At 35.9% G+C, this 14343-nt stretch overlaps 1 protein-coding gene across 5 annotated transcripts in view; it reads right to left on the minus strand.

Annotated features, from left to right (window-relative positions):
- Positions 1-14343, minus strand: part of DIAPH2 (diaphanous related formin 2) — a 213838-nt gene that overhangs the window by 152757 nt on the left and 46738 nt on the right. For 3 of the 5 annotated variants that reach the window (XM_051629988.1, XM_051629986.1, XM_051629985.1), the window contains 2 exons: positions 12494-13150; positions 6974-7088 (listed from right to left, as the gene is read on the minus strand). In XM_051629988.1, coding sequence (XP_051485948.1) covers positions 6974-7088; positions 12494-13150 — 772 coding nt within the window. The remainder of the gene's footprint in view (positions 1-6973; positions 7089-12493; positions 13151-14343) is intronic. The other 2 variants (XM_051629989.1, XM_051629990.1) reach the window with 2 other exon arrangements.

The raw sequence follows: 14343 nt of genomic DNA on the forward strand, positions 1-14343 counted from the left end.
TGAAGTACAGAAATTTTACTAGGACTGAAGGAAGTCTTGTTATGCTACCCCAGCCAACAATTACAGAAGACCCTAGTCAATCATCTGCTAGCAGAAAGACAACTGCAGTATCTTTTCAATAGTATTTTATCAGGAACCTCGAACAACCCCAAGTTAAAAAGGACGAAAAAGTCCCCACTGTAAGATCATTGGCACAGGAATACAGATCAAGAAATTGTGGTGAAGAATTTGAGGTGCTGATGAATTGTTGAAGCATCATGTGACTTTCACCCTTCAGGGCAACACAGGCTAGGTGAGCACAACATCAGAAAAAAGAAGGGGTGGATCATAAGAAGATTGGGTGCTAGGATCAGTGTAACTGGAATAATGATAAGTGTATTTTTATTACACTTAACACTTCTATAAAGTATCAGTAAGTGTTCAAATCTCCATGCCAGGGTTGTATACTTTTTCTTCATGAAAACATTGAGTGTAACACGTGCATACAACTATGCACACCACTTATGTAGAGAAATAGCCAATAGTGCAAATTCTCTGTTTTTAGAGCCAGTCACCTCACTATTTCTGACCAATTTTAAAAGAACATTTATCTTATAATATTTATTATAATTTATCTTATAATATTTATTATAAACTGTTGTCTGCTTAGTTCTGTACATTTTCCTGAACTGTTTCTAATCTAATCTTTATAGCCTAAAAAGGAAACTACCACATTCAAGTAAGTATTGTTAATAAGGTTGACATGAGAGGATGTTGATATCATCACTGTAGTGAGTCTTATGTAAACATCACTTTTTTCTTAACTTCATCATGTCAGATTTGTGACCTCCTCAGAAGTAATATTGTCTCCCTGGCCTGTTCCTCAGCTTTTTTCATTTGTTTGTTATGCTCTTACATTTTTTCCAACAACCTTTTCACACTACATTCAGTTGCCCATTTAAACTCTGCTCTCCCTCAACCAACAAGTTTAAATACTAAAATCCTGATACTGTCCCAAGACATGAACAAGTTAAAACTAAATTTTAGTTAATCCTAGCAACTTTTTACTAATTCTTCATTTTTATTAATATTTTAAGTTTGAGCTATAGATGGGTCCTAAAAGTTGTTCACAGGGGGAGATATCAAAGCTAGGACTGGACACCCACCTATTTTCATATTGCAATTACAAAAACAAGACTTCATGAAAATATGCTATTTAATATATTTTGTTACTTATGTTTTATAATGCTGTACACATTCATTTATACATTTTGTTCGTGTTTTGTTCAATTATAGTTATCATACAAGTTTGTGGGTTTTTTGTCTGGTCTCACCCATATAACTTCCATAATGTGAAAAATAGAACTCATCTATTAAAACCTTACTTCATTTTTGAAAATATATTCCAAAATAATGGTTAAATATTTTTAAGGTCTAATCAAAAAGAGACAAGAGAAGTCTGATCAAGAAGTTTTCCCTTGAGGCAAGTTGGATGGATAATGAATTCTGTACTGGAACAATCCCAATAGTTACAGACTATTATGTACTAATTACTACCTTTACAGATCTACTGTACACATAATTAATTTCTTCAGAGCACACTATCATTCTTGACTGGCAAAATACACAACCTAAATTACTAGAGCCAGAAATTAACATGATCCTTTAGGGAGAAGACATTAACTTGCTTTGTGGTGTTTTGCAATTAGACTATCAATCAAACAGTGAAAAGTGATGTTGATAGCAGCAGGCCAGATACACCAAGTATTGTCACATCATTGCAAAGTTATCTGAGGCCCCAAGCATATCATGTATCATGACCTATCCACAGAGCCAGAACATTTTAATCCTTTAATTTACATGCCAGAACACATTTCACCATACACTTATATATGTATTTAATAGTCACAAAATTAAATACCAACGTAGGGAGTTTCTGAGATCACATTCCACAAAACACCAGACATGATGCTGCTGCTGCTGAGCTTCTTATCCCTTACCCAGTAGCCAAAAAATACAATTTTATATCAGTTAAGTGACAAAAGCAGAATTAAGAAAAAAAAAATGTTCTAGCTGCACTACATCATGTAACCTGCTTAGATTTGAAACATTTGCTATTAAGCAGGTTCTTGACAAGAACACTAACATTTTAAACTCTTCATTGTAGTTTTTCTAAGACACTCTACAGAATTACACACACATTCCCAAACCACCAAAAAGCAGTAGTCCAAGCTTCCAGAAATTTATAACCAGGCTGGATTAATATACTAACCATAAATTCTCGATGAATGTCACTACAGTATTTCTCTCACTAGAAAATAAGTATTATGTATTTAATAAAAAATGTGCATTATTTTTATTTCTAGAATTTTGATAGTGGGACAAAAATAACACATTCCTATTGACAATGCACCTTATTATTACACTGTGCATTAAGAGCAATAATGACTTAAAATCACTTAATAGTTTCACAAGGACTAGATGCATTTATCTGATTACTTGGATCCTCTCTCAAGTTATGAAGAAATACTGGAGGGCTAATACCATGTAACCCAGCTAAGGAGAATTTCTCATTTGTTTATTTAGCATTTTACTTACACTCCATAAACTGGTAAGTTTGGTTATTTTTTTTAATTAAGAAAACATTTATGTCATCACACAAATCTTAAAATTCATCACAGCAGTTTTAAAGAGGAAGAAAACTTGCCCATATAAAAGTTATCTTCCTTGTTTAAAAAAACTTGTCTGAAGAGACTGCTGCTGACTTAACCATTTTAAAAATAAGATAAGGTAGAGCTAACAACGTCCTTAAATTTCTTCCTCTTACTATTTAAATATCAAAACACAAATCAATGCAGTATGATTGTTTTGCAAACCAAATACTACTGAGCCTGAAATTTTCAAGTCATGACTTTAAAACTGCAAAAGAATGATGCATGTTTTCACCAGAAAAATCACTGCTTTCACTAATAAGCAACGATTCACAAAAAAAATAATATTCTGGATTATATCATATTCTCTCTTAGAGAGGTCAAAAGAAAACAAGTAATTGTCTGGAATACAATACCAATATTTATTATTTTATTCTATGTAGCTACACAAGGCAACATCCATCTATGGGTTTCATTGCCACCCACAAAGCAGTAACTGTCCCACATCATAATACTGCTCAACTCATTAACAGACACCAGAGCTGCCCATTCATTTTCCAGTGTCTGATCTGGAATATCATTCACTTGCCCAAGTGCTCTGTGAGCCTATAATCATTGTTTCTGCTTCTGCATCTGGAACCACAATTCCAATCTCAAAATACTCATCTAAGATCTTTAATGAAAATTTGAAGCCATGGAGTCCATCTGTCAGAGGCCCTTAAAACATATTCAGATCAACTGTATTTCTTTTCAATAAAAGTTGAGAAAATCCTTCCAGACTGTCCTGACACTGTGATAATTATACCTCAGCTGACTCAGTTCAAATCCCAACTTCTCAAAATCCTATGAAGGCTGATCGGGAATACATTGTAATGATCCCATTGCTCCCCTGTTCAACACATGTTTTCATAGGTGGGCACAATAACTGACTTCACAGATCAAATACTGTGATTTGTTAAAACTGATTTGAGCCCAACTAAATACATTCTACACATGCACAAGGCATCTGTATTAAATACGTAATGTTAGAGTAGCAAATAAAGATTTAACCTTATATCTACTATTAAAAATAAAACATGGATGTAAGCATATTTGAAGTAAAATGATTTTACCATTGAGGGAAGACTCCCTTTTGTTCCTGGTGCAGTTAAGAGACCAACGTATTAATTAACTAATGAAAATTGTGCCTTAGAAGTTTGTGATTATGACTTACACACACACGGTTTTGGTCTCCAAAAGCAGCGCTTCTCTGCAGCTTTGGCTTCCTACCTTGAAAACACGGTACTTGCTGCAAGGCAGCACAGTTCAGTGACAACCAACATGAAGTTATTCTTGGAGCATCTTTAAACAATACTATGTTAAATGAGGAAAAAGCCTCAAATTTCATTATCGGTGTGTCAGAAAATCAGTAATAGAATACAGAGGTTTAATCAAACTTGAATGCTGCAGCCTATATGGAACTACAATTTTTTAATAAGTGTTTATACTATCATTTGTTTTACTTCACTTACTATTCCCACTGGCATTCTGAAATGCCACGAAAAACAAGATAGTAAACACTAAGTCATCACAATTGCTTTTGGCAATTGTCAGTTTTCTCCTACTCATCCATTTATTTGTTTTACATGCTCACTGTGCTCTCAAGAGAACATAAAACACATTTTTATTTGTCTTTCTGTCATTCTCCTGTAACATATTAGGAGACCACACCAAAGAATGAGATTAAAGCAGAAGAGAAATTTCATTCTAGATTATGCTTGAAGTAAGTATTCTGGGGATTAATGAGTTGCCTGTGGCTGCTAAGTTGAAGAAGAGTGGTGAATATCATTTAATGTTTCCCTTTGCAGACAGCAGGTCCAGGAAAAAGTTGCTTACGGAACGCAATTATTTGAGCCTGTGCTGCAACTAAATGATCCAAGACTTCTTGACTTCTGCTAAGGTTTTAAAGAAAACTTGAACTTAAAGAAAGACAACGCTGACTTTCTCTACCAATCAAACAAGTAAGATTTTAATATCCTGGGTAATATATAGTAGCATTTTCAACAGTCTTGCCATTTTTTGTTATGGCATGTTATTTTCTACATCCATTAACTGAGAACAATATAAGGAAGAACTGGAAAAATACCTGCAAGGCTATCATCACAGTAAGCTATTTAGTGAATTCCTGTTGTTTGCAGTTTTGGAACTGTGCAACTATGTCAACAGGAATTTCTTCTCATCTGAAACATCTGCCAAAATTTTGAGAGGGTTTTTTCAGCATTTTTAATGAAGAAGCTTTTCAGGAATTCAGAAACATTTCTTCAGAATCCTGAAAGAATTCAGCTCGAGGCAGAAGCTTGTCATTTTCATTAAGGGTCTCATTCCAGTGTGTTACCTGCTAGTAGGTGATCTTTCCCTTAAAAGTTTTCCTGTCGTGCTGTTCACACTGAAATCAGCTACTAACTCCATATCCTTTTAACCTCACTGCAACGCTGCAAACTGAAAACCTATCTTTGTATGGAAAAAATGTTAAATTCCTGCAGATGATGCTTTTGTTTTACTACATGCAGTATCTGAACATTCAGAGCAGAGAGTGAGAAGCACGGTAAAAGCAGAATACTAATGGATCAGATTCACTGACTACTGAAAAGAGCAAGAGCTCTGAGTGGAAGACTTGTGTATTTATCTTATGAAAAACACAGCTATGACTAACTCTGTGAAAGGGTTTCAAAAGAGCATGGAGTTCAGGAAAGTTATGGTGCTCCCTATGGTTAAAATACAAAGCATGACATGACCTGCTTATTCTCAAAAGCCAGAAAGATAAAGCAAAAAAGACAGCTGCCCAAAAAATGCTTAGAGTCAGTAAACACTTCAAAATCGTAAGTGTGTTTGTTGCTTCAGATTTAGCCTATGAACCCTTGATATATTGGACTTCATCCACCTTCAAGAACTGCACATCCCCAAAGTATTTTGTTAAATGACAGAAGCTTTGTAGCTAGATCAGGAATCCATTCTTTCAGTAATCTACCACTTCCTGGACTTTAATTTCTTGGGCTTCCTCATTAGCCTCTGACTAAGTTATTATTGAACCATACTTTAACAGTACTTGCTTCTTTTCAGTGCTTGAAACAAATTACTAGTAAATGGCCACATATGAAATACTGATCAATTGACCATTAAGCATGGATATTAATGAATAGACCTGAAGATGCTGTAATGTAGCATCAGAAGTACTCAAAGACCGTCTGAAAGCCACAAAGAGCTGAGGATGGTATTAAATTGTCAAAATCGTAACCAATATGCACTTCTAAGTAATTGCATTCTCAACTCAGGTTAAAAACATTATCATCCTATCTCCTACAGAAGAAATTGAGAAATGTTTTTCATCTAAAGCCAACAGCAAAAGAGCTATTTACATGACATACTAAGTAGCCTCACTTAAACAACACAGAAAGCTCCAACACAGTTTTTATTCTCTCTGTTTTGTTCTCTCTAGTAGTCAAACAAACCCATTTCACAGTGTTCCAACACAAACTGGTAGACTAGCTGACACTTTCTCATGGTACTATGTAAACAGTTTAAAAGAGTCTGGACTCGCACACACAATCCTCTGAAAACTAGCTTACATGATTCACTGACGACAGTAACAATGCAGTTTAACTGTATATAACCTTTTGGGGAGATGCTTCTTAGATTATACAATACAAATTTAAATAGTAATTAAAGGAGTATATTTAAACACTTTTTTAAAAATATAGTTGCATATAGTATTAAAAAAAAACAACAAACCACAAACTAAGACTATGGACAAAACCAAAACATTAGTCTTTTCAACCCATATACGCCAGACTCATGACAGCAGCCATATTATAGAGTTGTGATTTTATGATTTGACTGCATATTGTTATTGCCATATTCCAAGTCTTACTTGTACAGGTCTTTGATTTAGCAGATTTATACAAGCAAATTTTTGCTACACATGAAAACCTCCACATGTGGAATATCTAAAAGAACCTGACAACTTACAGTTCTTGTAGCTAGGAATATTAATGCAGTTTAACAAGATTTTTGGATTAGAGTTTAAGTTTAATTATAACTTCATTTGAAAAGACACATCTGTCTGCAACATAGGCTGCACTTTAAAGAGGTATTGTTACAAAATGCTCCTCCTCCCCATGTAGAGTGAAGGAGGAGCAATTCTTGTAACAGACTACTATACTTAATAAAAACATATATTTTACATTATCTTCCTGCTGTAAGACAATTCTATGAATTCCACGGTATTGCACAAAGCATAAAAGAGGCTGTCATTGCACAGTTTTAAACTTAATGAATGTATAGTACACAGTAAAAGAAGAATGTACCTTTCATTTGTGTTCCAAACGTAAGTGCCAATTTTGCAAAGAGTTCTGGATTTTCAAATTTATCTTCTTCAGCTTTTACCCAAAAGCTATTTTCTCCTATCTCTTGAGGCTCAATCTAAAACAAAAAAGTGATTTGAAAGTTGACAATTAGCACAGTTGAATATTTTCAATGAACACTTTCAGTAACTTTTCAGTTGAAGCCAATGCTTCTGGACTTTCATAATGATCGGACTGAATTAAGTTTAGGTATGTTCTGGGTATTATATTCTCTTAAAGATGATTCCTAAACAAAACAATCCAACAAAATGCCCTTAGTCTGCACAACTATTTTTATTACATTTCTGCCCTGTAAAAAAGTTATTCAAACACGTTTGATAACATATTAGCATCTGGGTTTCAAAGTGTTCTGGCTTTCTCTCTACTACTTTCTAGACAAAATTTTCCAAAGTTTGCTCTTCACCACTGAAACTTGAGAACCATAGAAGGAATAGTCTGTCTTAGGCTGCCTGAGTATGGAATATCTTGTTTGCACAAGATATGTCAATGTGGACCTTTCAGTAACTCAATATAAAGGCTTAATATAACTTTTTTCAAAGTTTCCATTTTTCAAATGTAGACACAGATTTAATTACACTTTATTTAATACTGGCTATAATATAAGAACAAAGTAGTATAGAGACTGAAAGCCAATTTTACTTTTCATGTACAAGCCAGAGCAGCTATTTTTATGTCAAAATATGTCCCTCTTCCATTTTTTTCAGATGTATCCATTCTTGTTAACAAGTTGGTTTAAATGCCAATTAATTTTGAAGGACTATTTAACTTCAACATGATACAGGGGAAATTATCAATACTATGCTTTTAAGCCCCACTAGGATTTCACTGGAACACACTGGTCTTCCACCTTTTAGCCTATGATCAATGTGATTATGTGTAGCTGCTTTACCACCAGCTGCAGATAAGGCATTTTTTAAAACTACCTTACTTCAACACTAGTGGTGAAGACAGTTACAACAAAACACATTGAACAGTAAGAATTTTATTCCCAGAATGATAGCTTCTTATAAGTGATGATCAAATAGACTTTCCTCTTTTTCAGTATGCAGGAGATCTTTGGCACTGTTCCCAGAGCACTTAAGCAAAGTGTCCATCTGCAGTTACTTTCCACTGTCATATAGAGTGTTCAGATGTACACTTTATAAAAGTATTTCTATAAACACACTAACATAATTGATCACAATGAAATTGGCTGCAGTGACAAATATGTATTATCAACTAAAAAGTTGATTTTTTTCTCTGTGTTTACACAATAGAAGCCTGAGTATATTACACCGTTACAAAACCAGTGCAACTGACTCTACAATTCAGATATGACTTGACAAGGACAACTGAGTGTAGAAAGCATAAGCCTGAAGTTTCCAGCACTTTCTTACTGCCCTGTCACACTAAGAATTCACACTGATGCATGTTAACCAAGGATTTAATGTTTTTTTCCCACTAGATACCTTGAATTCCTCCTCTCACAAGAGAGAAGAAAGATGTCATCTATCCTTATATGTAGATTATTTTAGAATTTATTTTCAAATTTATTTTAACATTTATTAAATACACGAAAACCATGTTTTACTCTTTTGAATATTCTTCTACTTTAATATTTTGAAAGCCTGGTTTTAAACTACTACTGCTAGAAACACTATCAGATTATTTTGGTAGATCTCCAAATATCATTAAATCCAGTAGAAAAAATACTAAAGATAAGTTCTAAGCATTAATTATTCCTAAAAGAAAATATTAGCTGACATGTCAGGCATTTCCACATGGGTTTTATCTCAACCATCTAGATTCCTACTTCCCAAGTTAGTGGGATTAATTATTCATGGTACTGCTGCTATTTGGTAATCCAAAGAGCAAGCCATTTCACCATTCAACAGTTCAGAATTCAGAGGGAACTAAAACTTAAGCTTACTTCTTGTTGAGAAGGACAATTAAGATCACTTATTCACAAACATCAGAGGATAAGTTTAGTTCCTCTTCCAACAACTAACTTCTGCCATTACTAGTTCTTGAAAGGTTTTGCTTGAAATAGTGATGGCATATATTCAGAAATTTACACAGCAACATACCTTGAATCACCTAAAAAAACATGTGGGGGGAAAAGCTAGAACTATTTCCAAACACAGTCCAGTGCTGTTGCCCTAAGACCATTACATACACTCTGAAAACTGAAATTCCATTGTGTCTAACAGGGTAGGTCTGCTATGTAAGAACTGGAAGACCGTATGATCCTGTGCCCTAGCAGTATTGTGGTAACAGCCTACAAAGGACTTCTTGCTACATAGCGGTGTGATGTTTTCAGAGGCTTCATACTGAAAAGATAAAGCATCTTCAGCCAGGAGCAACATCTGGCATCTCATGTCATCCAGCTCCATCCAGGACATGATTACACTCAACAGAGAGATGCTTATCTACATCTATTTGAATTTCACAACAGTTTTACCAGCTATGAAACATCCCAAAGAAGACCTACACTATTTCAGAGTGAGATATAATTATATGTTCAACAGTTGTTCAATGTGGAATCACAACTTAAGGTCAGCAATGATCATCTGTAGTCACTTAGTTTACTTGATTTTACTAAGTTCTTGGTATCAGTACACTACTAAGTTAAAATATGTTTTGCAAGAACAGTGTCAAGACACTAGACGGTAGTACAAAGAGCTAGTACCTTGACAAACAAGTAGCAGATATCCAGCCAAACTACAATGACTTCCAGGCTAGTGCTCAAATCAGATAGCATGTAATAAAAGTCCCCCTTTGATTTTGATTTGTCTTCATGAATTTGTGATCTGCTTATTTTTTCAACAGCAACCCCCAATACATCTGCCATGTTTTATAGCACTAGGAAAACTGCCAACCAGAAACTGCATTTTAAGATGTGGTGGTTTAGCCCTGTAGCACCACAAAAATAATTTCCTTTACATGGAAGGAACAGTGGCTATACTGATCAAAGGGAGATTTTCAAGCAACACATATACAAACACACACCTGGATACTGGCATAACTTTAATTATCACAAAATTACCAATTACACTGAGACATAAGTAGCAAAAGCTCTTACAGGTTAGTTTGCAAATCAGAGATTGTGCTCACAGTTTAGTGCTCCAGTAAATGTTTACGTTTTCATATGTTTTAAAAATGATATTTGATTAAGTATAACCCAGCTAGGACTGCGCAGAAGCTCACATTCACCAGAAGTTAATGGTGCCCAAACACTTCACTTGAGCAGTCCCATAGCTCCTCCCAGTGGCCATAGCTCTGCACAAACACTTGATTAATTTGAAACAATTAACTGACATCTCCGAGATTAGTAACTTACAGGTACCATTACAGCGTAGATACCAGCATTCTCTGAACTGTATAAGGCATCACAGACTTGGAAGGTTTCTGCATTAAATAGCACACTTATCTGAAAGGTGCTTTAGAACAACTCTCAGTGGTTTGGATGCATGTATATAACTCAGTGCAGACCCACAACTCACGTTCACTGTACCTAACAAATGGTGCCTCATTTTCTCATTTGGCTCATCACAGGTTCTCTCTCTGCTTTGATACAGACCTACATTAGAAGCAGTTCTGTGAAGAACTTTGAAGAATTATGAAATTCAGTGAGCATTCACCCTCTGATTATAATCCACACTGCTCAGGAGTCACAGCTGTCTGCTCAGACCTGCCCTCATGATGAGGCCAAAAGAAAACACAGCATCTACTGCCATCTCCTGCTGCCGTTACACACATTCGCTGAGTTTAGCGCACGTTTCTCTGAAAGCTCTCATGGAAGGAGATCTCCCTTAATGTGCAACCCACAAACTTGAAAAGAATTTTGTACTGGAGCTAAGCAAGCTTCCTGGGATACTCATCTGTCAAATATCAAACACTAAGTTCTGTCAACAAGAAAGTAATTTAAAAACTCACTGTATTACACAGTATTGACTCCATTTGCAAAGCAAAGGAGGCAGGAGGAACATCAGAATTTAATAAAAAATTCTTCAATGCTTAGAATAAAACCTGATATTTTATGACACTTGCCTTTAGAACCTTCTGATAAATTTCGCAACTCTCTAAACAGGGTAAACACCTGCCTTTCTTAGAGGAAGGAAAACGCTGTTAAAGTGTGGTTTGTAACACAACTATCACTGGCAGGCAGGTAAGGCAACTGAAGTCAAATTTCCTTTCAAACTGCCAGAATATATTACAAAAACAAAAGAAATGTGAACACAACATAATTGGCCTAATTTCTTAATTAGATGCTTTAATTTATGGTAAATTACTGTGTTTATTCTGAAAACTGACCCTAAAGTGATTTTTAACTCACAGAAAGAAATCTGTCCTTAACTGAAAATTTTAGTAGTTTAATTTGTATACATAGTATCATAGGAAGTGTAGAGTTATTTCTTTTAATTAGAAAAAATTCTTTCACCAATGCCTTTCCATCCTTTTTTTATAAGGCTAGTCAAGTTTTCAAGTTTCACACAAGGCTTTAAAAATTAAACTAGATAACTCAATGAATTGCCACCATAGTGGTTTCACTCATACTTCATTTTTTCAAAAAAAATTCATTTGCAGACATAAGCAAAGCAATCATGCACCCTTCTGTCTGGAAGGTATCAAAGCTATAAAATCAGTCTTTCAAAGTCTGATCCACTTTAAATCTTTCCTCAAAAAAAACTAACAAAACACAATTTATAACTCCCACAGCTTGCTTAACACAAAGAAGACAAAACTAAAATCAGAATCCTGCTTGGCACTGTTTTCCCAAATTCCATGTACCAAATCATCCCAAGTTTTAGTTTATTTTATATCTACAGAACCCAGTAAACTCGCTTAATACATCTCCTTTCTCAACATTCTCTCATTTCTTACAGCTACGTCAATCTAGCAAACAGTTGCAGTTATCCCCTTGAATCCCTTGTCTCAAGATCCTTCTGTCGACTGCCAGACTGTCAAAGTTGCTAAATGGCAGTCTTCCTAACAGTTCACCACTTCAAGATTCCTTTTCCCCATCCTAAAACCCAGCAATACTTTAAATAACTCAACTTCTTTGGAAAAAAATTAGTAGCAAGATTTACGAAGGGAACATTTTAATTGTTTGATAATGTAAACCTGCTCTAAAAAAGACATTTGACCTTTGGAGCGCTCACTTGGCAAGACAAGCATCAATTAGAGCTGAACACATGTAGAATACAAATCTATACATAATCAGACCAAATTTTGAGAGCTGTTAGCCACAGATATCCCCAGGATATGGGGTGTTAAGGCCTCTTGGCAGCAATAAACGCTTGGTGCCTACCACACAGCATGAGGTGTCTTTGAAAACCAATACCCAGTGAATTACGATAATATGGAATAAATTCCCCGAACTTCATGAGTACTATTTAACTATGCAGTGTAGTCCCTAGCACGTTAACTCCTTCTTCCTCAAAAGCCACTTTTTATCAATGGGAATAAAAACAATCATAATACCTTTGACCAGTTGATTCTCTTCATTGAGACTTCCAACTGATACTTTTTCTTCTCCTTCATCCCATGTGGTAATGCTGGTATCACTGGAAATGGAGCAAAAGGAACACCTCCAAGAGGTGGTGGCATTGGAGGTCCACCAAAAGGTGGTGGTGGTGGAGGTGGTATCGCTCCACCAGGTAGAGGAGGAGGTGGAGGTGGTATCGCTCCACCAGGTAGAGGAGGAGGTGGAGGTGGTATTGCCCCACCAGGCAGAGGAGGAGGTGGAGGTGGTATTGCTCCACCAGGTAGAGGAGGAGGTGGAGGTGGTATTGCTCCACCAGGTAGAGGAGGAGGTGGAGGTGGTATTGCCCCACCAGGCAGAGGAGGTGGAGGTGGTATTGCTCCACCAGGCAGAGGAGGTGGAGGTGGTATTGCCCCACCAGGCAGAGGAGGTGGAGGCGGTATTGCTCCACCAGGCAGCGGAGGTGGTGGTGGAGGAGGAGGAGGTACCACTCCACCAGGCAGTGGAGGGGGTGGTGGAGGAGGAGGTACTGCTCCACCAGGCAACGGAGGAGGAGGAGGTATTGCTCCACTAGGTGGCGGAGGCATTGGAGTTGCCGCATTCTCACTTGGTAGGGTTGGTGCTACTTCTGCCCGTTGACCTGTCTGGCCTGAACCCTGAAATACAAAAGAGGAATTATTTTCAGCAAGGTAGGAAGGAGGTTTAATATGAAGTTGAACCAACTAGGATGCCTTGTAGTCAAGTGTACCTCTAGGAAGTGAGAAATGCAACCATTCTGTATTTAAATAAGCATCAGTATCAATAGATTATACCATGTACCATAAAACTGCCAAGTAAACTGAATAACGTAGCCTTTTCATAAAAACAAATTGTTTCCATTTCACAGAAAATTTAATAGTAGCAGTAACATTAAAGCAAACAGAATAGCACTTTATTTCATACCAATGCACAAAACATTTATCCCACTTAGGATACCCCGGCAAGCTGGGGCATCAGAGATGGTAATAACAACAGTGGATTTTAACAACATTAATTTGCTGGTGGAAATTTTTCCACAGAAATCACTGAAGCAGCTATTGCAGTACAAGAGGTTATGGAACCACAGTTGTTCACACCAATCCTGACATCTTGTTGAGAGGAGAGAGGGAACAAGAAAACAATAATGTTTTCTTTTAAATCTATCTGCAGTTATCTCTGTGTCATTAGGAATAAACAACGTGTGCAATAATGAAGATGAAGAGACAATGAAGAGACAGCAGCATATTAAACCATCAAAGAGGTTTCTATATTGATAGTGTTCCTAGCCCAGTATGAATGCCTTACAGATTCTTCAAGATTATCTGTTAAAAAGCATCTATGCACAAATCACCATATGAGCTCATATTCTACTCCCTCAACTCATTTTTCATTATGAAATTATTAATATAGGCTGTTCATTGAATCTGATTTGTATAGTATTTCCCCACACATTTATGTACTGTTTCTAGTTTAAAGGAAGCAAGAGCTTATTCAAAAAAAAAAAAAAAGATCAAGCTGAGAAAAATTTGAGTGCATTTAAACAATAAGTGCCATATGGGGAGCATAAGACTAGAGAAAAAAGGTATTGTTACTAGAAAATTAATTTTTGTCACTTTTAGCTGCACCATTATTGTGAATGAGCTGTAATGTCTGGATAATCTGAAGCATGTTATAATATAAAAGGATTAATAATTGATTAGACTAAAAATAAATTTTTGGCTTTGCACAAGGCATGTGTTTCTTTAGCCCACAAACTACTACACAACTTGTAATGCAACAATTGGTGAACTCATTAAAACATAACCAAATTTCAGTGTAACATCATCTTATA

The sequence above is a fragment of the Apus apus genome, chromosome 12 (assembly GCF_020740795.1).
Source record: "Apus apus isolate bApuApu2 chromosome 12, bApuApu2.pri.cur, whole genome shotgun sequence".
NCBI classification, from domain to species: Eukaryota; Metazoa; Chordata; class Aves; order Apodiformes; family Apodidae; genus Apus; species Apus apus.